Consider the following 26,488-nt stretch of genomic DNA (forward strand, 5'->3'; position numbering starts at 1 on the left):
ACGGAACTACTGCAGTGCCGAATTCTCAACAACAACCAAAGTAACAACAAAAACCCTCTAATCCTCGGGGATGCATATAAGCAGTAGAGTTCTCAGTACAGGCCACTTGCAGGCTAACTCACAGGACACATTACTTTGAATTTCTTTATTGGACACAGTCTGGTTTGTCGTTTTGTCTATTCTCTCAAACCCGCAGTGCTGTGGGATGTTGTAAACACAGCTCTTATGAAACAGACCCACTGGGTTATTGTTAATCAACAAGCATTCCTGATTGGGGCCATTCATTTCCTGCTCAGCCAGTCTTTCATGCCTCTGATCTGGGCCCAGCCTACCCTCTGGTGTTGGTGAGAGGCCCCCACAGTGGTCCCCTAGGGGTTGTACTATTCAGAGGAAAATAGTCAGTTTGGTTTACTTCCAGAATGCTGAGATGACTTTCACCCTAAATAGCGTCACTCCAGAGCCCCATTGTTTTCTGTCTCCTTCAGGCTTTTGGATCAGAGAGTGAAGTTGCCAGCTATTGGCAGTTACATCACATCCACACATTTTCTAGCTCAGCTACTTGAAACTTTTCAAAGAACTGCTCTTGGCTACAATGAAGCCAAGCCGGTGCTGAGGCTGGGGTCATGTATGGTGTTCTGGATTGGTGTAGCGGTCTGTGAAGTTCCCCAAGGGCATTGGGAGATCTGCTGGTGATGCTTGTTCCCAGAGACCGCCTCTGTGCTAAGGCCATGCTAGGACCAGGATCAGAAGGAGGCTGGCCCAGCTGGGAAAACACAGTCGTGTTCCCAGGAAAAGACCCCAGTCCTGCAGGCTGATCTCACAGCCTGTTAATTGTCTTGGCTCTGGGGAGAATACAGCAGTGAAGATAGTCCAGGGCATTTTCTCCTCCTCTCTGCAAAGGAGACCTCTCAGCGGTGCTCTGAGCTGGCAAGAGAGAAGGGAAGCCAGCATTTTAGAAGAAAGGGTCTGTGCGTGCAGAATGGGATCAGAAGAATCCTAAGATCTCTCTGAATTCCTACACAATTTATCCATCCAGCTGGCTGCTCGGTGTGTTAATGGCGGTGCTGTGCTCCGACTCCTGCTCCGTTCTGTCCACCCCCGGGGCCCATCCGTCCCCTCACCGCACTCAGATACAGCCCGCTGTGGCCCATCTCTAGCTTAGGTGATTAGTTTTCCTTTAACAAAGGTATTCATTTGAACTGGTCCTTCCCATTCTCTCTGCTTCGCATGACTTGTTAAAAGCAGATCGGTTTTGTATCAATCTCTGGCCAGTGCCCTTGATGACCGTGTTGGCCATTGCGCTCTACTTTCTGCTCAGAGAACACATTTGTCTCCCTTGATGACCATGCATTGCTCTAGGCAGCTCCTTCCCGGAAATGTCCCTCCACCGCTGTTTTCTTACATAAATCTCAGCTACTATTGAACAGTTATTGGTTGCCAAAGGGAAATGGTAGCTCACGTGCTTTGCCATTCAACAAAGCACTGGAGCGGGGCATCAATAGGTTTTTTTTTGCTTATGCAAGGCATTTGACCTTCCATCACATTGACTCGCCTTTTGTGCAGTTTTGATAAACATAGGAGAGACCTGTGAGGTACCCTTTGAATGATCTGTACTTTATCCAGTAAAGTCCTTCCAAGCTGCTTAGAGAAAGTCCCCATGCTGTATATTTTTAAATAATGTATTCCAGAAGTTCCTTCTGCCTCAGGTGGCAAAAATCATGCCCCTGGGCAAACCTTCTCAAAACCCAGGGAGGTGTTGGGGCTGTTTACCTTCTCAGAAAGTGATTTGTTTGATAACAAAGGGACTTTGTCAACAGGTGATGGGTCAACACAGAGATAATCACCGAGTGGGAATGTCCTACTCTAAAGAAGGATTCCAAGAGCTGCTCTGATTAGAATTATGTTTGAGAACATTGCCAGAAACAAATAAAAAAGTTATGTTTCTTGCTACCAGTAAAAGAATCTCTATATGCTATAGTATTAAATCTGTTCATATCAGGCCAAAACATAATGGATGGGTTCCTTTCCAATATTAAAAATTTTAGTCAAGGAGGAGAGAGAAATTTCATGTCATAGGAGCTTGGGATTTTATGAGCCGCTCTCCAAAGTTTTGCCTTAATTATATTTTACTCTAGCCACTCAGACTTCCCTCTGTCTTTTAAACTATTGGCTCATATGTCCATGGTCATAATCGAATGGTATGATGATGTAACAGTGATGATGATGATGCTGATGACTGTGGATTGAGAGCCAGCTGGTTATTTTTCTGTCTGTTGGTTTTGTTTTGTAGCGGTGTCCTTGGCTCTTGCTCTGAATGGCGTCTGCACAAACACTATTAAGTTAATAGTGGGAAGGTAAGTTCCAGAAAGAAACAAATGGTGGCTTAGACTCTCAAGGTCATCTGTGGATTGGCATTTGAGCTTTGGCTTATGGCATATTTCTGTTGCCCCCCTGGGGCACAGTTCCTGTTCTCAACTGCTCCAGAAGTGAGCTAGTTTCCATAGAGATGAACAGTCAAAAGACCTGAATTTGAGGCCTGACTTTGGCTGTTGGCCTTGGACAGGTTAGCTCCCCTCTCAGAAGCTCGGCATTTACTGATTATCTACCTGGTGGAGGGTGCTGGCCAGGCACCCAGCGGGCAGAAGGTGGATACAAATTGGGCAGCGCATGATGTGGGGCGGTCTCTCTCTCAACTTTCTGCGTTAAAAGTTGCTGTGGGGCCCCGTTAAAATGCTGGTTCCCAGGCCTTGTCTGCTCTGAGGTTCTGGTTCAGTAGGTGAATAACCACACTTGGAGAAACACAAGCCGAGTCGGGGGGGGGGGGGAGAGCACACCAGAAGTTCTGATAGATTATTGATACTGATTATTGATATCTTACAGACATTGACAGATTATTACTGGGCCTAGATCCCAGAGCTGGAAAGACCAGGGTGTCAGTGTGGCCCAGTATGTGCAGAAAAGGGGCCCTGTGTTTATAGCACTAGCAAAGCTTGCCCATGGCTGGCCTTCAGCAAATATTAGTTGAATTAATGGGAAGGGATTGTCCATCACCCCTCTGTGTGAGAATCCTCAGCGGAGGGAGGCAGAAAAACACGGGGTGAAGTGTGTCGGTGCAGGAATCCAATCACTGGGGTTTAGGCTTGCCTTTGCCACTTACTGGTTGGATGTAACCTTGGGCAGGAGTGTAATCTTTCTAAACCTTCATTTTTGCACGGGTCAGATGAGGAAAGTCCTGGGATTGGCATAAGAATCACGTGATCCGATGCACGTGCAGTGCTTGGCACTATGTGAGGTACCCAGTAAGGGCTCCGTAAATGCCAGTGTGCCTGCAGCCGGGGGCTCGACCTTGGGGCCAGCTTTGGCCCATGTCCCGTGAGGTCTGTCTCCCCGGACCCAGGCCAGGGAGGCCAGCCTGGATGGCCGTGCACTCTGCATCGTGGAACTGAGCTGTTGGGTCCTCTGTTTCAGTGAGGTTAGGTGAGACCTGCTATTTGAGGAGGGGCGATTGACCATCCAAATTCAAGACGTAGGGACATGAGGAGCCTGGAGTCTGGGGTTCTGGAAGCAGCCTCTGAGTGGGAGCTGTCGATGGAGGCAGGAGGGAGCTGTCTACTCCCTCCACGCCATGCTTAGGTGCCTCCTATCAGTCCTCTCGTCCGGCCCTCATGACCTCCCCTTTGGGTGGGTATTCATGTCGCCTCTTACAGATGTGGAAGCTGAGGCTGGGGGAGGCTGTGTGACCTTCCCAAGGTTAGAAAACTAATAAATGGCAGAGTGGGAGTTCCAACTCAGAGCTTTCTGACCCGGAAACCTGAGCTTTCCCCAAGACTACCATGTCTGGAGTGGTCCCCAGGGAGCACCGGTATTGATGGCAGGAGAAGGAGCTGGGGGCAGCAGGGAATGGTGGGGGTCAGCTGGGGGTTCCTCTGTGATGGCAGCATTTTATATTGAAAATGTCCATGGTGTCTTTTGTAGACCTCGCCCCGATTTCTTTTACCGCTGCTTTCCAGATGGAGTGATGAACTCAGAAATGCACTGCACGGGGGACCCCGATCTGGTGTCCGAGGGCCGCAAAAGCTTCCCCAGCATCCATTCCTCCTGTAAGTTCGGTGGCTGGGACTCTCTTTAATTTCCAGTCGTGTTTCCTTACCACTTTCCTTGGGAGTTTCAGTGGGGAGGAAAGTACTGAGACACGAATGTTGAGCACAGTTCACTCTTCTTCCCTGTAGGCTTAGAAACAAGAATTCGACAGGAAGTAATAAACCTGCAGACGAGGCTCTAGAGTTTACAAGACATTGTACATGTTGCTTCTGTGAGCTTAGCAGAGCGTGACATGTGACACTTTACCCTTTGGCAGTATGATTCGGGAGCTTAACAGTGCAAGGGAATTTACCATGTTCCCTGGGACCTTGCTTTTCAGCTCCGTGTTCTCTCCAGTTCATTCCTTCAGTGATGGTATCGTGTTTGTGTACCAGTGTAGAGCATATATATGTACACACACACACACACACACACACGCCTCAATATATAGTCTAGTTATAGATGTGCAGGCTGGGACCAGCCTCAAAGCCAAGACTAAATAATATAAATCAAGTGCAGGGTGGTGTAGTGGAGAGAACACAGGTCTTTGTAGTGACAGACCCTGGCTCTGCCAGGTCTTAGCTCTGTGACTTACCCGCCCTGGCCTCAGCACCTGCTCTGTACAGTGGGCACGATGCTGCCTCCATTCCTGGTTGGAGTGAGGGTTAAAATAAGTGATGATGGTCGCTGACATTTGGAACAGCTGCCATGACAGCATGTGTAGGGCATTATCTCATTTAATCCACTCAGTATATATGTGAAGTACTTAATATGGTGCTTTAAATCCACAGTACTTGTCCATATTATTGTCTGTAACCAGAGCTGAGGTTCCAGAGTATTCTGGTTTGTTCCAGCAATGTTTATTGAATGACCAAGGTGCCAGGCACGGTGCTAGGTGTTGGGGACACGGAGGTAACTAAGACACAGCTCATGTCCTGGGGACTCTCGAGGCAGGGGGACACTGTATATTTAGGTTGGTGACACTGGGATCATTGGAAAACCATAGCCACAGGCGGCCACTTGGGAGAGGCCGTTCTTGTGACCCGAAGTCCTTGATTTCTCACAGGTGTGACGTTATCAGCCGTTGGCAGGCCTGTTACCTTGATCTTTTCTGTTTTTTCTAAGTACGTAAGACATTCCCTGATAGCGGCTGGATCAAAGTCTCTGGATGCCTTTTCCTGCAGTGTTTGTTGAGTATTTTGCTCAGAGCTCTTAGAGACTGGAGCCCTTGCAACAAGATATTGGGGTGCCAGGCGCTCTATGTGAATTACCGTTAACCTGTACGATGGCCTCGCCAGGTCAGGTGGTTCCCATTTTACACGTAAGGACAGTGAAGCTCAGACAGACTCCGTAACTTGTTCAAGGACACTTAGTCAACCTTCACACCAGCCTCTAACTCAATAGTGTCTGAGGGCTTACCGTGATGAAACACGATGAAGTAGCCCAGGTTCATTTAAGTAAATAACTCATATTCTTGTCTGGTTTGTTGGAGACTATAGGGGGTTGAATAATGTTCCCTCAAAAGGTATGTCCAAGTCCTAGCCCACGGAACCTGTGAACGTGACCTTATTTGGAGAATCGTCTTTGCAGATGTAATTGAATTAAGGATCTCGAGATGAGATTATCCCGGATTTACAGATGTCCCCATTAGAGAAAGACATAGGAATATTTGAGATGCAGAGACACAGGTGAGAAAGCCACGTGAAGACGGGGGTGGAGATTGGAGTGGTGCAGCCACAAGCCAAGGAACCTGGGGCCACCAGATGCTGGAAGGGGCAAGGAAGGATCCTCTCCTGGAGCCTTCAAAGGGAGCATGACCCTGCCCACACGTTGATTTCAGAATTCTGGGCTCCTGAATGCGACAGACTACATTGCCGTTGTTCTCACCAGGCTGGTGGTCATTTGTTACAGCCGCCCTGGGAAAAGGATATAGAGGCTTAGACCGAACACTTACCAGCTAGCGGAAAGCCTTTGGCTTTAGAGGCTTGGGGGAGTTGAGAGAAAATGCTTACTTGAGTGTGCTTCGTCAGAATGCCCACTGAGGTTCACGTGGCAAGGGGCCAGCCACCTCAGGAAGGTGGAGGCCCCAGGGTTCTCCGAGGCCACTCGAGGTAGGACGTCCATTTGGAATCACGTCCCCTCTGGGTGTGTTTGTGTTCTCTGAAGTGTCATTTTAAGGAGGAGTCGCAGGTGCCAGCTGGAGGAATGCCTGCTCCCCTGAGCTCCGTTTCATGGTCTGGCATTCCTGTGCTGGCACTGTTGAGAGGTCCCGGGAATAGCATGTACCGGGGGTTGGCTCCCATCTGCTCTCCAGCTCTGTCCTTGTAGGGTCCCTCAAGTTCTCTGTTGTTTAGGGCATGTTCTGTCCTCCCAAAGACTCAGTGCCGAGCTTGAAGGGGCTTCCAAAGCTCAAAGCAGAAAGAAGTGAAACCCTGCCCCCTGGCTTTCAGGTGGTTGACTGAGGCCTGCCAGCACAATTTCGTATCCAGTGTTGCATTTGACATTGGGCAGGAAATAGCTGTCGTGTGAATAACTCAGCCCAGAAGACTGCCGGTCCTAGAGAGTAGAGGCCAAGCCCCACAGAAGTGTTTCTTTGAGAAGCACACCTTCCCTGTCAGATGCATTTTCTGACAGGGCTGCCCACCAGCTGCCCTGTCAGGTGCGTGGCTGACGTCCCATCTGTGCCAGACCAGCTTTATGACAGAGGTTATGACTATCTTTTGCTTCAGACACTGCTTAAAATGTTACGGATTTTTACTACTTGGCAGACACGGGATCCTACCCAGCCTCTAGGCTTTGATGACAGTATTTTTATCTGTTCTCTTTCTTTGTTGTGACAGGTCAGTGACTGCCTTACAAGGAGCTGCCACAGCCACTTAGAAAAACCATCAGTGCTATTCTTTGGATTCCTTATTGTGGCTAATAGGAGGTGGTTGGCATGACTCTTGGCTCTTGGAGGAGGTGCTGGACCTCAGAGGGATGAGCTTAGTGGACCCCCAGTGTGATACACACACTCCTTCTCCCTTTCTAGGTTGCACGGGAGTGAGTGCACACAGGTGTTCTGGGCCACGGGATCTCCTAAGACGAATTCCTCATGCTAGATAATCACAGCTTTGCTTCCGCTCTGTTTATAGATGATCGGTGACTGGAAGGTAGTCGATGTCCACATACCATCCTGCAGAACAGTTGATTTTCTTTGAACCTAAGAACAAACACTGGTTTCTTTTGGAGACAAAAGGTCTTGTGCTTAGTTGACCATAAGCAGTCAAACAGCACTCTGCTAAAGTGCTCACGTGGCATCCAGCCCTCAGATGGCGTGTCCCACAGCAGCCATCTTGTGGGACTTGCTCCATAAGGCAGCCCAAGCCTCCCTTGTGGGAAAAAACAGAGTCACACTTTCAAAGAGCAAGTGGTTTCCTCTTGGGAACTTGGGATTTATTTATTTCTTTTAATTTTAAATATTTATTTATCCATTTATTTTAGAGAGAGAGAGAGAGGGCACATGCATGTGTGCTAGTGGGGAGAAGTGCAGGTGGAAAGGGAGAGAGAGAATCCACAAGCAGACTCCCTGCTGAGTATGGAGCACAACGCTGGGCTCAATCCCATGACCCTGAGATCATGATCTGAGCCGAAACCAAGAGTCGGCTGCCCAACCCACTGAGCCACCCTGGTGCCCCCAGAAACTTGGGATTTAAAGTAGAGAAAGGCAATATAGCTTTAAGGCAGGGATATTCTGAAAAGGGAATTGTCTTTCATTGCAGTCTTGGCTTTTGATTGGATATTGTTTCACATTCCAGAAAGAAGATAGCTTTCAGAGAGAAAAACAGAAAAAACCAAATTATTAATGCCAAGTCAAGCTATTAAGAAACTTCTTTCTTGTGAAAATGGTGAGAATGCATAAAGTGATATTGTTGTTCATGGATCAGCAAACAACAACCCATGGGCCAAATCTGGTGCCTGCTTGTTTTTGTAAATAAAGTTTCATTGGAACAGTGAGATGCCCATTTGTTTATGTATTGTCTGTGGAGGCTTTCACATTCTAATGGCAGAACTGTGTAGTGCCAAAGGAGACATGGTCCACAAAACTGAAAACGTGTTGCTTATACTCCAAACAAATAGTATTGAAAAGCATTACCATGGTGGTTGGGGCTGGGGGCGGGATAAATAGGCAGAGCACAGAAGATTTTTAGGGCAGTGAAACTACTCTGTATGATACCAGAATGGTGGATACATGTCATTATATATTTGTCGAAAGCCATAGAATGCACAGCAGTAAGAGTATGTAAACTACGGGCTTTGGGAGATGATGATGTGTCAGTGTAGGTTCATCAGTTGCAACAGATGATGGGGGATGTTGATAATGAGGGAGGCTGTGCACATGTGTGGGGGCATATGAGAAGTCTCTACCTTTCTTTTTTTATTATTTTTTATTTAAAAAATTTTTATTTAAATTCAATTTAGTCAACATACAGTATATTATTAGTTTCAGGGGTAGAATGTAGGGGTTCATCAGTTGCATATAACACCCAGTACTCATTATATTAAGTGCCCTCCTAATGCCCATCACCCAATTACCCCATCCCCCCCACCCACCGCCTCTCCAGCAACCCTCAGTTTGTTTCCTATAGTTAAGAGTCTCTTATGGTTTGCTTCCCTCTCTGATTTTTATCTTATTTTATTTTTCCTTCCCTTCCACTATGTTTATCTGTTTTGTTTCTTAAATTCCACATATGAGTGAAATCATATGGTATTTGTCTTTCTCTGACTACTTATTTCACTTAGCTTAATACCCTCTAGTTCCATCCACATCCTTGCAAATGGCAAGGTATCATTCTTCCAGGTGGCTGAATAATATTCCATTGTGTATATATACCACATCTTTATCCATTCATCTGTCGATGGACATTTGGGCTCTTTCCACAGTTTGGCTATTGTGGACATTGCTGCTATAAACATTGGGGTGCAGGTGCCCCTTCGAATCACTATTTTTGTATCCTTTGGATAAATACCTAGTAGTGCAATTGCTGGATTGTAGGGTAGCTCTATTTTTAACTTTTTGAGGAACCTCCATACTGTTTTCCAGAGTGGCTGCACCAGCTTGCATTCCCACCAACAGTGTAAGAGGGTTCCCCTTTCTCCACATCCTCACCAACATCTGTTGTTTCCTGAGTTGTTCATTTTAGCCATTCTGGCTGGTGTGAGGTGGTATCTCATTGTGGTTTTGATTTGTATTTCCCTGATGCCGAGTGATGTTGAGCATCTTTTCATGTGTCTGTTGGCCATTTGTGTGTCTTCTTTGGAGAAATGTTTGTTCATGTCGGCTGCCCATTTCTTGACTGGATTTTTTATTTTTTGGGTGTTGAGTTTGATGAGTTCTTTATAGATTTTGGATACTAGCCCTTTATCTGGTAAGACATTTGCAAATATCTTCTCCCATTCCATAGGCTGCCTTTTAGTTTTGTTGACTGTTTCATCTGCTGTGCAAAAGTTTTTATCCTGATGAAGTCCCAATAGTTCATTTTTGCTTTTGTTTTCTTTGCCTTTGGAGACGTGTCTAGCAAGAAGTTGCTGTGGCTGAGGTCACAGAGGTTGCTGCCTGTGTTCTCCTCTAGAATTTTGATGGATTCTTGTCTCACATTTAGGTCTTTCATCCATTTTGAGTTTATTTTTGTGTATGGTGTAAAGGAATGGTCCAGTTTCATTCTTCTGCATGTGGCTGTCCAATTTTCCCAACACCATTTGTTGAAGAGACTATCTTTTTTCCATTGGATATTCTTTCCTGATTTGTCGAAGATCAGTTGACCATAGAGTTGAGGGTCCATTTCTGGGTTCTCTATTCTGTTCCACTGATCTATGTGCCTGTTTTTGTGCCATTACCATACTGTCTATCATCAAGACAGTCTTGATGATAGACAGTGTGGTAATAGAGCTTGAAGTCCAGAATTGTGATGCCTCCAGCTTTGGTTTCCTTTTTCAATATTCCTTTAGCTATTCAGGGTCTTTTCTGGTTCCATACAAATTTTAGGATTGTTTGTTCCTGCCCTGTGAAAAATACTGATGGTATCTTGATAGGGATTGCATTGAACGTGTAGATTGCTTTGGGTAGCATAGACATTTTAGCAATATTTGTACCTTCTTAATTTTGCCGTGAACCAGGGGGGCCTGGGTGGCTCAGTCGTTAAGCGTCTGCCTTCGGCTCAGGTCATGATCCCAGCTGGGATCGAGCCCCGCGTCGGGCTCCCTGCTTGGCGGGAAGCCTGCTTCTCCCTCTCCCACTCCCCCTGCTTGTGTTCCCTTTTGCTGTGTCTCTCTTTGTCAAATAAATAAATAAAAAATCTTTCAAAAAAAATTTTTGCTGTGAACCAAACTGCTCTGAAACATTTAAGTCTGAAAAAAAACATTACTAAAGCAAGACCAGTGCACTTTAATTGTACACACAGATGTTTCATTTTTAAACAACTCCATTATATTTTTTAAAGGGGGCATTTATAGGATAATCAATACTTGTGGGATACACCCTTTAAGTGGCAGACAAGATTTAAAAGGTGTATCTGGCTGATGATGATTTAACAGATTCTTCTTGAGCCCTTACTGTTTTGTAGGTACGGGGTTGGTACTCTGGGAGGGTACAGGCTGGTCAGACAGGGCCAAGTCCTCTTTAGGGCAAGGATGAATACCAGGTGCATTTACCACGGTGGTCTGGAACATGGGGACTAGGAATTCCAAGCAGGGGACAGGAAAAGCTTTGGGAGGAAAAGCACTTTCTCCTATCATTTCTGAGGAGAGGGAGGGTGTATGAGCTACAATGTTTTGAGATACTTAATGTTTGAAGTGTCTGCTTTCGATTCTTTAGCCGGGTGCAGAATTCTCGGTAGAAAAATCATTTTGGTGCAGGATTCTCGTTTATAGTGTGTTTGAGAGAAGCCTTGTAGCATTCCTTTCTTTGGTTTTATTTTTCTTTCTCTCTCTGGAACCTCTTAGAATCTTCTCTCCATCTCTGGCCATCTGAAGTTTCACGGTTATGTGCCTTCCTGGGATTCTTATTTAAGCTGGAAGCACTGAAGGTAATTGAGCAGAGCTCATTAATTAAGCTTCACTGAAGGATGAATGGGGAGCGAGCCGGGTTTTCACTGGTTGACTCCGAGTGTTAGCATCTGTCCTTTACTTTGAGGCTCTTCCTTTCCCCAGAGGAGACTCCCCAGGCTCTTGTGAGGTGTACCTGAGCCTGGCATTCCGGGAGCCAGGCTGAGGGGCTGGGGTTCTTACAGGTCACCTTGCAGACTGACCCTTCACCCTCAGTTCTCAGTCTGGTTGCTCAGCCCTGTTCCCTACTTGCCTGCTTTTCCTAAGTGCAGAGCCTCAAATTGTTAAATCTTCTATCTTCTTCAGGAGTCAGGGAGATGGCAGTTTCTTTCCTGGTTTGTAGGATGGGGTGGAGAGTTTAACTGCTCATAATAAGGACTCCCCACCTGTTCCTCGTTTCCATCCCCCATCTTCCTCTTGCCTCCTGCGGTACCCGGAGCCTCCAGTTCAGAGCTTTGCAGGCCCCTGGTGGTGAATAAGGGACTTCTCATCAGCACCACCATCTGCAGGCTGTAGGCTCGCCTTTCCTGGCTCTGGGAGGTTTCCTCTCTACAACCTGCCTTCATTGGCATACGTTGTGGTGTGGACTTGAGGTGCTTCTAGCTCCATTTAAGATAGAATGTACGTTCCTGTTTGCATCAGTCATGGTTCTCCAGAGAATCAGAACCAGCAGAGAGAGAGAGAGAGAGAGAGAGTGTAGGGGGGCAGAGGGGAGGAAGGAAGAGGGAGCAGTTATTTTAAGGAATTGGTTTGCATGGTTGTGGGGCTGGCAAGTTGGAAATGTGTAGGGTCAGCCCACAGGCTGGAAGCTCAGGTAACAGGCAGGGTTGTAGTCTTGAATTTGAAATGGGCAGAGCCAGCCAGCAGGCTGGAAAGTCAGGCAGGATTTCCATGTTGCAGTCTTGAGGTAGAATTTTATTTGGGAAACCTCAGTCTTTGCTCTTAAAGCCTTCAACTTATTGGGCAAGGCCCAGCCTCACTGGGGAGGGTGAGTGAGCTCCTTAAAGTCAACTGATTGGAAACGTTCATCACCTCGCAAAATACCTTCCCAGCAATATCTAGACTGATGTTGACAGAACAACTGGGCACCAGGGCCTATCCATGATGACACGTAAAATTAGCTGTCACACTGTTCTTTCCTCCTTCTGTCATTTTAAAATTAGAAACACCACCGAAATGCTCTAATACCTTAGTTGCAGAGATACCGCACATCAGAAGGTTCTCGATCAGCCTCAGCGTTACTCTGATGACAGAGTCCTTGAGAGTGGAGTGTGCCCACTAAAGCGTGTTTGTAGGCTGAACGCCTGGGAGTTTGCTTTTACTGAACAAATCTGAATGCATTTTATGTACGGATTGAGAAATGATCACAGGATACCATGTATGCTAACGGCCAGGTGTGACTCCATGCAGCATGAATATTCAGTATTATAAACCAGCTGGGTCTTCGAGTATTAGGCAAGCTTTTGCATAAAGAAACAGGAAAAGGAAAACAGGAAATTGTAAGATTTATTTCTTTTACATCATTGAGTTAATTGAAATTGCTATCCAGGGGTTTTGCTGGGTGGGTTTTGGTAGATGAGAAACTTGAAAAATGCCACCTTCTTTTAAAAATGCTATCAAATGGCATGGCTGCTGAGGTCATTGGTCTGGCCAGGACCAACCAGTGGTCATTTGTCAGAGCTCAGCTCAACTTGTGTGGTTTCTGTTAGAACTTAAAGGAAAGTTTCTAGTCTCACCAGCATGTCGGGGGACAGCGTCAGATCCAGCAAGAGCCCCTCATGGCTTTTCCCCTACATTTGTACCCTCCTACATCTCAGGCTTCGAAGGCAATTTCAAAGGTTCTGGGAAGCAACTGTGCTTGTTTGCCACATCTTTATCAGGCAAAGGAAGACTCCCTGGCACAGTGAAAAGCCTTTCTCTGGGGATGCCAAATGCAGGGAGGGAATGATTGCTGTCAGTAGAATCCTAGACCTCTTCGTCGGAGGGCGTTTCTTAATCTCTCTTCCGTTATCACTCCTCCTCCTTGTTTTAGACATTTCCTCCCCTAATTGCTCCATTCTACTGTGAAAGTTTAATGCCACCAATATACTTTCCATCTGTGTATGTACCGTGGCCCTTTTCTGAGGGCCACCAGCAGTGATAATCCCTAAGACTTTTTCATCTTCCCAAGAGCCAGTTTTCATCCCCTTGGTGGGGGGCAGTGCTGTCCTGGTTGAGGATGCATGGTTTGGGGTGGTAGTTCTCAGCTGGACAGTTCTGCCCACTGGGGGACATTTAGCGATGTCAGGAAAGTCGGGTTTGTCACAAGTCAGGGGGTGGACCAAGAGCATCAAGTACACAGAGGCCACCAGTGCTGCTAAGCATCCTGTGCACATAGGACGACCCCACAACACAGACTTAGCTTGCCCCAAATGTCAGTGGTGTCCAGACTGAGAAACCCTTGTCTTGGGGAGTTAGGTAAATACGTGGCAGAAGTCGATCAGTCACATGTTAAATTCGTCCACTCTCCAAGTTCCCGGTCTGACTAAATAGGGTATGTTGAGAAATGGGCACCGTTCAATTAATTCAAAATACTCTCCCTCAAAAACTCGACTCATAACCCCTATTCCTATCTCAGGATAGAATATTTCCATAAACCCAGAAGGTTTGTTTTTGTCCCTTTTCAGTCAATCTTCATTCCCTCAGGATAGCCATGGTTCAGGTTTTGTGTTTTTGTTTTAGTTTTTAAATTTCAGGAGTGCCTGGGTGGCTCAGTCAGTTAAGCATCTGCCTTCGGCTCAGGTCACGATCCCAGGGTCCTGAGCCTGCTTCTCCCTTTGCCTGCCGCTCCCCCTGCTTGTGCTCTGTCTCTCTGTCTCTTTTTCTCTGACAAATAAATAAAATCTTTAAAAAAAAAATGAACTTCATATAATTGGAATCATACAGTATGTCCTTTTCGTGTCTGGCAGCTTTTGCTCAATATAATGTCTTGGAGTTCTTCATGTTGTCATGAGTATCAGTAATTTCTTTTTATTGCTGAGGGAAGAGGAGGAGGGGGCCCTGTGTTCTGGGCTGTTTCCTCCTGGAGCGGAGTTTTCCATCATACTAGGGTTCGAGTGAGGAAGGAGGGAACGGGTCAGGTTCAAATGCCACAGATTCTCATCATTCTTACGGAGTTTTAGTGCATTTTCTTGAATAAATGTTTATTTTTTGTATGTTCTTGGGACCATCCAGAGACTTAGAAAATAATTTTTTTAAATAATTTTCCCGTTTTGCTTAGGAGTGGGTCCACATAGCTCCTCACATTGCCATCCTAGAAGTGGAATTACCTTATGTCAGTTTTGATCATATTTTTAAGGAATTTGTACCTTTCATCTAGGTTGTTGGATGTATTAGGATAAAGTTGTTTATAATATTCTGCTCTTGACTTTTTTGATGTCTGTAAGAGCAGTGCTGACAATGCTCTTCCATTTCTGTTCTAGTAATTTGTATTTTCTCTACTTTTTTCTTGATTAATTGTACTTGGAGTTTATCAATTTTACTAATCCTTCCAAAAAACCCAACTTTTGTGTTTATTTTCTCTATTTTTGTCTCTTTTTTACCTCATTGGTTTTTGGCTCTTATTTGTATTATTTCCTTATTTTTAATTTTTGTTTAATTTGCTCATAATTTTCTAGTTTCCGAGGTTGGAAATTTAAATCACAGTTGTTTAAGACTTTTCCTTTCTAACTTAAGCATTTACAGCTATAGATTTCCCTTAAGCCCTGTGTTAGCAGTACCCCACAAAATTTGGTGTATTGTATTTTTTATTCCTATTCAAAATATTTTCTAACTACCCTTGTTATTTCTTCTTTGATCTTGGACTCTGTCTTAGACCTTCTTATTTAGAAGTGAGCTTTTCACTTTCCAAATGGCTTTTCTAGCTATCTTAATGTTTTGAATCTTTAACTTCATTTTATTGTGAACAGAAAACAAGTATGTTGAGTATTTTGAAATTTATTGGGATTTGTTTTATTCCCTACTGAATATTTTATCTCAATGGACTTGCCATGCACACCTGAAAATGTATTTATGCACTTGTTGGTTGTGTCATTCTATATTGTCCATTAAGTTACCATGGTGTCATTCAAAAATTTTTGATCCTTGCTTTTATTCTCTTTGTCTCAGTGTTCTGTCAATTACTAAGAGTAGGGTATGATGGTCTTCAACTAGGACTGTAGATTCATCTGTTTCTCCTTTTAGTTTTACTGGGTTTTGCTTCATATATTTTAGAGATCTGTTTATAGGCACATACACATTTATGATTGTGTATTCTTGGTATTTTGACTCTTTTATCATTAGGAAATGTCCTCTGTTCCTCACCCTACCTCTTCCCATATTATGTAATGACTTCTTATGGGCACAAAGCTCTTGGGTCCATCAATTGTGAAAAGAATTTTATAATATCTTGTTCTTAGCCCTTGGTGATGGAATAGACTTGAATTAAAAAGGAATTGTTCAATAGACACCTATTTTGTGTGGGCTCCTTTTATCTTTATATCAAACCATTGACCCTTAACACAGTCTTCTAAATATGGGTCCAGAGATCATTCAAGATGGTAGCTGTGTTCCAAAAATAGAAATTCAAATTATCACATGTCCCCTGTAATGGACATCTTTTGGGATATGTATGTATGGATGGAAAGAGACAAAGAAAAAGGGAAAGAAAGAGAAAAGGAAAGAAATTAATCAACCAATTGATCATGAACCAACACTGTTCCACAATCCCCTTCTCTGGAAATTGTCCCATTTCTGAGTGGATACCCTTCCTCAGATGGGGCTCTGCTGTAGAAACATTACCTTTTGGGCTCAGAACCACCAGCCTTTTTCTTTGTGTCCTCTCAGATTCGCATCTAGCATGCATATTCTTACCACCAGTGTGTTTCCTTTTCCCTTTTGGGTAGAACTCATAAAAGTACATAAGTTATTCCCATGGGGGTCTCCACAACAAACTTTTCATTCCAGACTTGCTTCCTATGTCTCCTGGTGGGTCTGGGGGCTGCCTCTCCTACCTCTGTTGGCATCTTCCTGGGAAATGCAAAGTCATTTGAATGTTAGCTGGAGCCAGCTTAATTAGGAAGTTAAGTCTGCTGAAGGAAAATGAAACAGATCATTCTACAGCCAAGTCTGTGCAGTCTTCAGAGGATTCAAACCAGCGCTTCTTTGCTCCCATCAGTCTCTGGAGTCTGCTAATTAGTGCTAAATAGCACCTTCCTTCTATGCCAGGAGTAAATTCAGCTCTGGGGATCTGGAAGCAGAAAAAGCATTTCAAGCCTTTGAAGAGTATGACATTCTAGAATGATGATGTCAGGACACTCCAGAGCTTAAAACTCTTCAGTGGCTTCCTGTGCACCGAAAGGATCATCCAGTCCCAGATGATGCTCCGGCCCCTCTGGTTGCCTCTTCAACCTCATGTCCTACGCCCCCACCCAACCTTGCTTCCTGCGTTCCGGCCACTCTGTCCTTTTGATGGCCCTGAAGACAGCTGTCATTTATTGAACATGGAAAATGTGTCAGTGTCTACGTTAACAGCTTTTTTAAAGGACTTATCCCATTGAATCCCCACAACATACCTGTGAGGTCAGCACTCTTATTAGTCCTCTTGTCCAGATGAGGAAACTGAGGCTGAGGGGGATAATGATTGGCCTCCACAGCACACAGCCAGCAAATCACAGAGCTGGCATTTATACCCAGAGTGTCTGACTTTGGAGCCTAACTTTAAAAAAAAAAAAAATTTATTTATTTATTTGAGAGAGAGCGCGTGCACTTGAATGAGGGGAGGGGCAGAGGGAGAGAAAGCATCTCAGGCAGACTCTCCACTGAGCACAGAGCCCGACACTGGGCTTGATCTCATGACCCTGAGATTATGACCCAAGCCAAATCAAGAGTCAAACACTCAACCAACTGAGCCCCCCAGGCACCCCCAGAGCCCAACTTTTGACAGCTCCCTCCACATGAGACATTCTTTCCATTCTTGGCATTTGCACTTGCCCTGCTCTCACTTCTCAAATGCTTTCAGAAGCCTGCCCACGTTCCTCCAGCACTCACCAGTTTCCAGCTACCAGCCCCTGCTTCTCTGTGCCTATAGCAGACTGGACGTGCAGGGAAGGAACATGTGCCCATCCCCTTGAGCAGCCCTCAGCCACTGACTCACGGGCTGGTGTATAAATATCCCAGCTCCCTTGCCCTGTAGGTAGACCAGGTCTGAAGGGTGTATTTTACCCTGTTTCCTAGAGCCGTAATGGTGTTGAGCTCTTGCCTCCCAGAGTGGTAACGTGTTTGATATCATGTCTCACTGGCTTCCTTCCCATCTGTGTCTTGTTTCCCCACTGGTGTTGTCTCGAATCATCTTCCTAATAGACTGTTTGCACTTGAATCTATCTCAGGGTCTCATCCTGAGGGAACCCAAACTAATACCTTGGCTAACTCCTACAACTTCCTTGAGTTTCAGCCTCTGTGTGGCCTTAGGAAAGCGGCCATCCTGAACAGCCCAGATGCTCCCGCCATTGTTTTTTGTTGTAGCACTTAGTTGTATCTGTAATCATCCTGGTGGTTTGCTTGTTTTTCTCTGCTTCTGCTCCATGAGGGCAGGGATCTTGATCATCTCCAGCACTGATGTGTTCCCAGGGCCCAGCACAGTGAATGGCTCAGTATAGGTGCCCCAAATATTTATTGAGCTAATTAATTTGTTGTCTTAACTGAATAAAGCTTTAACTGAAGCTACATATATGCTATCAATGTGTGAGCGGACCCCAAATTCACCGTCAGTGCTGAGTTCCCAGAATACCCCACACTTTCTTTGTTTAGAGTAAGAGAGACCTGAGCTGTTAGGGTAATATGTTCAGCTGTCCTGCTCCCTAGCAGCAAACCCTTTACTGCTCAGTTTTTCCCTTTACTCTTAGAACAATGAAGGGATATGGGTGGGATAGGGTGGCATAGCTTACTTTGACTTATAAAGCTCTGTGGTTCTGCCTCGGTGTCATCAGCTTTATAAGAGGGTTTAAGATCCCTGCCAGAGAAATTCTTATGAGAATTGAAAGGGTTAAAGGTGGGGAAGCACCTTGCATGGTGCCAGGCTCATAGTCCGTGCTTTGTGAATGCTGGGCCCCTTCCCGCCTCCTCCAGCAGAGCTGGGAATCTTGCTAATGACTGGAAAGACCACAGTGACACTGTGAGTTAGGGTCCCTTGTGTCTGGAAGCCTGAGCAGGACCTGGGAACTTGTGTGTGTGTTGAGGGGGGAGACAAGCTAGCTTCTTTAGTCCAGAGCTTTGACACTTATGAGTCTTTTTTTTTTTTTTTTTTATGAGCAGATATTCAGAGGTTAAAAGTTTTTGGGAGCCCCTTTGTGCTTATTTCTACCAGTAAATGGACTTGGTTTCAGGCTACAGCTTGTTCTTTTCCTTAGGATTATTTCCCATAGTTTTTTTGAGTTATGAGGAGCTCTGCAGTATTTCATCAAGAAGAAAGGAAGAAGAGAAGGAAGGAAGGAAGGAAAGAAAGAGGGAATATTCTTTTTTTTAAAGATTTCATTTATTTATTTAATAGCACGCACAAGTAGGGGGAGCTGCAGGGAGAGGGAGAGGGAGAAGCAGACCCCCTGCTGAGCAGGGAGCCCAGGATCCTGAGATCGTGGATCTGAGCCAAAGGCAGATGCTTAACCAACTGAGCCCCCCAAGTGCCCCAAAAGGGAATATTCTTGAGAGCCTCCACCTGAGCCTCTCCACATCCCCTGGTGATTAGTAACCTTGTAAAAAAAATATGGATCATATTTTTGTCCTTTACTAATATGGCCTTTTGGTCAAATGGTAGAATATTTTGCCTGGGTATTATTTACCACACCTTACAAATCAAACAAGCTTCCATTTATTTCCTTCTGGAAAAGACAAGTGACGGGCATTTGCTGACTCTGGCTAGAGCAGGGAAGCCTCACAAGCAGCCGCCCGTTTCTCCCCGTCTCTTCCCGTGGCTTGGTGCCATGCCCCCAGGGGCTGTCTCCTCCTGCTGTTGACCCTGCTATCATTGCTGCTCTAACAAGTGAGGTGCTGCCATGTAACTCACAACTGGGACTTCATCACCACGTCTCAGGTAAAACTTCCAATACTCTCTAAATGCTTTAAAAAGTATTCACTCATTTCTTTAGTGAATCAGTCATTTAGTCCATAGCTCTGATGGGACACCTACTGTGCGGGGTGTGGGAAGAGATGGTGGTGGGTTAGACAGACCTGGTCCCAGTTGTGGCAGAGTTCACAGGGCAGGGCCTCTGTGAGCCCACAGAGTAATTTGTGCCAGTTCGGAGAAGGTGTCTCTTCAGCAGATGCAACACCAGGTACGGGGCATAGAGAGCAGAGAGCAGCCCGCCCTTGTCGGCGGGACACTCCGGGGCCGTGAGTATCCCGAACAGCCATTCTTGGTAGCCCTGATGGACAGCATTGGACATTAAACAAATAGCCATTTAATTACACTCCTGATATATGCTAGTAGGAAAAATATAAAATGCCTGGTAATTAAAGTGGTGTCTCTTACATAATCAGAGGCATCTGGGACAGTTAATTCTAAGGGAAGAGTGGGACAAGATCAGAGAAGAGAGGGTGAGAACATTTCTTACCAGAAAGGCCCTGAACCTCCCCATCCCTTGTCATGGTGCGTGTGGAGGAGAGGGCCAGGGCGCGAGGATCATTTTATGACTTTTGGATTTCCGCTCTAAATACCATGAGCATTCGTTTATTTCTTCTTTCTCCATATGTTCATAGCTACATATTGTTGGATGTCAAAAAAATGCCATTTTAAGACCTAGCCTGGTATATTTGTTTTTGTAATCATTGGATTGCTCCACATAAATAAATACTTTTTGGTCTAGCATTTCTATATTGACTATAGTAGAGACAGAAGAATTATTTTCAGACTCCGACAGACCTGAGTTTGGCCTGGCTCCCATCACCACAATGATGGAGTCTTGCACAGATCACTTATGACTGTGCGTCTCAGTTGGCTTATCTGTAAGCAGAGTCCCAATTCCTACCTTTCCAGGTGTGTGTGTGGGAAATGAAATGAAATCATTTATTGCTATTCCCCCTTGAGTTCTGATTCTGGGGAAGATCGGAGAAGTCTGGTCTCTGTCCCCTTTGGCAGATGGGAGAACAAGAGAGAAACAGAATCTCCTGTCCCTATACCAGATGTCCATTTGAATGTGTTTGTTTCTAAGACAGCATGACAGCAGGTTGCGAATGCATCCCCCAAGTTTATTTCCCTATCAAAAGGTACTTGTTTGATTATTACGTCAGGAGTGATTTCTTTCATGGCGTGTGTTTTTGCTGTGAGAGCTGTGTGATAAATTCAGTCAACATAATTCCTTTTGTGTTGGTTCTTAGTTTACACCTACAGTTTTAATTTGATCCTAAGTAAGATCTAAATGCTTCAAAAACTCAGCGTCTTACAATTTTTGAAAGGAAAAGTAGAACATCAAAAAAAAATTATTCCCTGATTATGGTCTGCAATTTAAGAATTACGGCGTGCCGGGACGCCTGGGTGGCTTAGTCGGTTAAGCGTCTGCCTTCGGCTCAGGTCATGATCCCAGGGTCCTGGGATCGAGTCCCGCATCAGGCTCCTTGCTTGGCAGAGAGCCTGCTTCTCCCTCTACCTGCTCTGCCTGCCGCTACCCCTGCTTGTGCTCTCTCTCTCTCTGACAAAAAATAAATAAATAAAATCTTAAAAAAAAAAAAAGAATTGCGGCGTACCATTTTTGGATTATCCTCGAAAACCAGTGTGCGCTTCAGAGAGCCTCTCTAGAGCTGGGCTTTTGGACGTGGCACAGCGTGTCGCCCTTGTCTGCCAGGCTTACAGGTGGGAAGGCCTGCTGGAGGTTCATTTCCAAGAACATCCGTGAACAGTTGTACCCACACCTAGAAAGGTCACAGAGGTGGGGATACCCAGAGTGAGTCTGTCTGTGCGTCTGCCGGCATGGGCCCAGACCCAAACTGCCCGAGTCACAGCCGGACCTCAGACAGTGGAGTTGAAAGTCATTACCCACTGTTTCCTCCATCGTGTTGCTCACTAGATGTGGCGAAAGCCCATTAATAGAATTAACAGTCCATTCGCTAAGTGAATAACATAATTTATCGAGGTAGTTGCTAGAGATGCAAAGGGAGCCTCTGGGTACAGCTAGGCTGGTTGTCCTCAGAACTGAAAGGCCACGTGAGAAGCACTGTTTACTGAGCCTCCCTCAGTCTGTTTGGGGGGGCAGGCTTCGGAGCAGCATGGGCATGGTGGCATGAGTTCATGGCAAAGGAGCTGGCTGCCTGCCCCAGAAAAGAAGGTGCCACTGAAGGACTTTGGCCAACATGGGGACCTGTGTGAACCTTAGCAAAAAGTGATTTTGTGACAGTATGCTCAGTTCCTTTCATGCATCCAGCACGCGCATGCATTCCTCAGCTGCTGCTGAGAAGTTGACCGGTAAAAGCTTTCCATGTGGTGACAACCACCACAAAACCCACTGTCGCGTGACCTCTGATGCCTCTTCCTCCTCTGGAGGTCATTTGGAACAATCAGACACCTGCTTGTTGGTATATGATGACCTCATTTCCCAAAGTCATCAAAAATTCTCCCACACGTGTGCAGTGCTCACTTGGATGGAGTTTTTCTTCTCCTAGAGGCAGTCTGCATGCTTTATCTTAAGCGAGGCTGCTATAGGAATTCTGTCACAGGGATTGTATGAACGGAAGAAGGAGGTGATGAGGATCGTGTGCCCCTCCACAGCTTCCAGCATCTCTGGGACACTGGACAAGTGTGGGTGTGAGCGGCAGGGCTGGGCCTCCTTGCTGGGGACAGTTGTGAGGAGGAGCCAGTGGGACCCACTAGCCCCAAGGATGCCTGCCACAAGCGGAGTGAGTAATGCCACAGAGTCGCAGAAGCCCGGAGGCCCCAGGGACACCCAGCAGACTGGAGTCCATGTCTGGAGCACCATCAGCTTTCAGATCCTTCCTGTTCAAGCAGCACAGTCTCTGCGTGTAGATGGTGAGGCGGAGCTCAGGTGACCCTGGGACCCTCACAGCTGTCGGCCACGGGGTGCCCTGCCTGTGCAGTCGGCCTGGGGTCCCTAGCAGTTCCCGCGGTGGGAAGGGCCAGAGCCTGCGAGGCCCATGAGACCCAGAAGTGGGTCCCCGGATGTTGTCTCTTCCCCTCCCTCTGCCCTGGAACTGGGTGTGGCATAAAGGCGGCTGGGTAAGTTGTGGCTGTCCTCCAGTGTTTCATTTCTGACTCCTGCCCAAGAACGAAATACCAGCCCGGATGCTGCCCCTCCCCCAGCCCCTGAATGCACAGCCCGGCCTTCCTTCCTCTTCTGTTCCCCTCCCCCATGCTGGCACCAGAAGCCCTAAATGCTCCTCGTAGCAACGCCTCGAGAACATGGGGACCTGTGTCACCCACAGTCACTCACCAGTTTCTGTAAGAATCCCTTGGGGAATTCTCATCTGGGGTTTTCCCAAACCATGCTTGAACCAATTTGAGTTTCCTCTCTGTATTAGTCAGGGTTCTCCAGAGAAACAGAACCAAGAGTGTGTCTATATAATGAGAACTGGCTTACATGATTATGGGGTCTGAGGAGTCCCATGATCTGCCGTCTACACGCTGCAGACGCAGGAAAGCTGGCCATGTACAAGCTAGTCTGAGTTGGAAGGCCTGCGAACCAGGAGTACTGATGATGGGCAGCCTAGTCCCAGGGAAGGAGAAAACGGACGTCCTTGCTCAAGCTGTCAGAGAGAAGGTGAATCCCCTCTTCCTCCACCTATTGTTCTTTTCCTCTACCTATTTGTTCTATTTTGTTCTGTTTTGTTCTGGCCCTCAGATTGGGTGATGCCCACCCACACTGGGGAGGGCTAGTTCAGAAGCGCCCTCACGGACCTACTCACAAATAATGTTTAGCCAAATATCTAGGTACCCTGTGATTCAATCAAGTTGACACACAAAATTAACCGCCATGCTCTCCTACCCACTTTAGGGAGAGCACGTTCCTCTCCTCTCCAGCACATACCCGTCCAACCAAGCAGCCTCAAGGCCCCACAGTCCCGGCCCAGCCTGTGGCTCACTGTCTTCCCCTCCAGGAAATGCCCTCCTAGCTCTTCCCCAGAGTCCCCCCTTCTTGGCACAGAGTAGTGTTGAGAAAGTGAATGTTCACCCTATCTACCCATCTTTCAAGGCTGGACTCATTTTCCCAACTCTTCCTGCAAGCCACCTGTGATGATGAAGTCCCTCATTCACTTCTCCTTATCATCTACCTTGTTTCTCTTGCAGAGTGGTTGTATGGATAATGCTAGAGAGTTCACTAGAAAACCATTGCCCATTGTAAATTCAGATGTAAAGAAGAATACAGAAGCACCATTCTATGATTGTTTTTAGCATGGAATAATTTATTCTGTGCATTGAATAACAGATGAAATGAATAGCAGAAGTTTACAAGGAATAGGTCTAACATTGTATATCCAGTTTCCTACTAGAGTTCAGGGATGCTAGACAGTATGTTTTTTCCTAAAATGGATGTTCCTGAAATAATTGCCTTTTTTAAAAACAATCTTTAGGAGTGATGAGCAAAGATAATGGAAAAGAAAATTATTTTTCTCTTTTTTCTAAAACAAGGCACTCAATAAGAACAAGTACTGAAATTAGTGTTTAGTTAATCCCTAGTCTTTTTTAACTAAGAGAAAATAAATGCCTTTCAAAGAAATGTCTAGAAATGAGAAGGCAAAGCATAACTCTATGAGGACCTATTATTAAAACAACAGAAATGGCACTATTTTGATCAAACATAGCATGTCACAAGCTTGCAAGTGACATTTCCCTTCTTCATCAATCATAACTTTTGAAGTGAAAGTTGAAAATTATATTTTAAAAAAATCATTTAGACTACAGTCATTTAGACTTGGCCAAAGTGTTGCTTCTGTAATTTCCACCAATAATAGCATTTTGTTCAGTATGATGTGACCCTTCTTGGCCATGTGAAAAAAATGAGGGACACCTTTTCTTCTTATGTTCTTTTTTCCATCGCATTTATCCCAGTTCCATGGGGACAATACCTTTCCAAAGGCAGGCTGCTCAAGTACTGGTAATATGATCCTGAATCATTCACTCATGGCAACTTCACGGTTGAAGTGGGAAGTTCACAGGTGTTGGAATCAGAAGGACGTGAGTGTGAATCCAAAATAACTTATGTGACTTAGGCAATTGCTAAATTCTCTAAGCTTTGGTTTTCTCATCTTTGAAATAGATATAATAATATTTCATATTATTGTGAGGATTATTAGATCATTGAACTTTCAAAATGTGCTAATTTTTTCATGTGGCTTAGTCACATGCTGTTGAATTTCTTAGGGATAATAACTGCCTGCAGACCAAGATGATTAGTGTTAGATTTTGGGGATTGATTTTCATGGCAACAATTGTTTGGAATACCAAAACTTCAAGGTAAAGGACTTTCAATTCCACCAGACTTGCCCTTCTTGTTATTTCTTAAGATTTATAGAATTGATAAACTCCTAGCAAGACTGATCAAGGGATAACAGAACACACAAATGACCAATATCAGGAAAGAAAACAGAGCTCCTCTTAAATAACCTGAGTACATTAAAAAGACAATAAGGGCATTTGTAAACAGTTTCATGCCAGCAATTCAACAATGCATGTGGAATGGTCAAATTCCTTGCAAACCACAGCCCAGCAGAACTGATAGAGATGAAATAGAAATACAATTTGTAATTAAAAATCTTTGTACAAAGAAATCTCTAGGCTCGGGTGGTTTCACTGGTTTTTGCAGTCAAACATTTAAAAGTAATATCAATCTTACACAAAACTTTCAAAAAGATAGAACACTACCCAACTAGTTCTTTGAGACTATACAAATAAGGTTATAGAATAATCCTGATAACAACATTTGACAGAGATATTATAGAGAAGAAAAATTATAGGCCAATATCTCTCATGAATATAGACACACAGCCTTTAATAAATTAGCAAATTAAGTCCAGAAATGCATACAAAAGAATTGGAGTTTATCCTAGGAATGTAAAGTTGATTTAAAAATTAAAAATCAATTGTTACAATTCACCAAATTAACAAAATATTGGAGAAAACCATATGATCATGTCAATAGATATAGAAAAAACACTTTCATGGTAAAAAGCTCTCATTGAACTAGGAACTAGGAAGAAAATGGAACTTCTTTAGTTTCATAAAAGACATCTATGAAAACCTACTGTTAACTTTATACCTAACGGTGAAAAGACTGAATACTTTCCCCTTCGGATTGTGAATATCATAAAAAATTGTCCATTATCACTGTATCTGTTAAAGTTGGGTGGGAGTTCTAATCAGTGCATTTAAACAAGAAAAAAAATAAAAAGCAAAGGAAGAAGTAGTTATTTTTATTTGCAGATGACATGATTATTTATTTAGAAAATCTTAGGAAATCTATAAAACAGTTAATAAGCAATTTTGAAAGATCATAGGTACAAGACCAATATAAAACTCAACTTTATTTCTATATAATAGCAAGAAACAATTAGAAAGTGCAGATTTTAAAAGTACCATTTACAGTAGCATCAACTTACGAAAACCTAAGAATAAACTTAAATTTAAAAACCTGTATGTTGTTTTTTCCTAAATTAAACCATAGGGTTCATAACAATCCTATTTAAATTTGTTTTGTAGGAATTGAAAGCTGTTTATAAAATTTATGGAAAAATTCAAAGGACCTAAAATAGCCAATTTTGAGAAAGAAGATAAAAATTTGAAGTACTGATAGAACTTGATTTCAAGATTTCATATAACTCTGCAGTAATCAAGCTAGTATGGCTTAAGGATAGATAAATAGATTAATAGAGCAGATAGAGCTAAGAAATAGATCCACACATATATGGCCAATTTATTTTTGACAAAGATGCCAAGGTAATTTAGTGGTGAAAAGAAAGATTAAAATCAGTGGTACTAGAAAGCCTGAATAAAGTATGAAAAATAAATTAACCTTGACCCCTACCTCATATGCTATGTAAAAATTAACTCAAAGTGAATCATATACTATAAGTTAAATCTATAAGTCATCTAGAAGATAATATAGAAGAATATCTTTGGTATTTTGGGATAGTCAAAAATTTCTTAGAAGGAACACAAAAGCACCAATAATAAAAACAATGACAGGGGCACCTGGGTGGTTCAGTTGGTTAGGCGTCTGCCTTCGGCTCAGTTCGTGATCCCAGGGTCTTGGGATAGAGCCCCACATAGGGCTCCCTGCTCAGCGAAGAGCCTCCTTCTCCCTCTCCCGCC

At 44.6% G+C, this 26,488-nt stretch overlaps 1 protein-coding gene across 2 annotated transcripts in view; it reads left to right on the forward strand.

Moving 5' to 3' along the window:
* The window catches only part of PLPP4 (phospholipid phosphatase 4), a 117,954-nt gene that overhangs the window by 55,558 nt on the left and 35,908 nt on the right, over positions 1 to 26,488 (forward strand). Inside the window, exons 4-5 of one of the 2 annotated variants that reach the window (XM_032423322.1) lie at positions 2,291 to 2,354; positions 3,976 to 4,100. The exons of the other annotated variant lie outside the window; for it this stretch is intronic. Coding sequence (XP_032279213.1) covers positions 2,291 to 2,354; positions 3,976 to 4,100 — 189 coding nt within the window. The remainder of the gene's footprint in view (positions 1 to 2,290; positions 2,355 to 3,975; positions 4,101 to 26,488) is intronic. 2 annotated transcript variants of the gene reach the window in all.

Source organism: Phoca vitulina, unplaced genomic scaffold (genome assembly GCF_004348235.1).
Source record: "Phoca vitulina isolate PV1807 unplaced genomic scaffold, GSC_HSeal_1.0 scaffold28, whole genome shotgun sequence".
Lineage (NCBI taxonomy): Eukaryota > Metazoa > Chordata > Mammalia > Carnivora > Phocidae > Phoca > Phoca vitulina.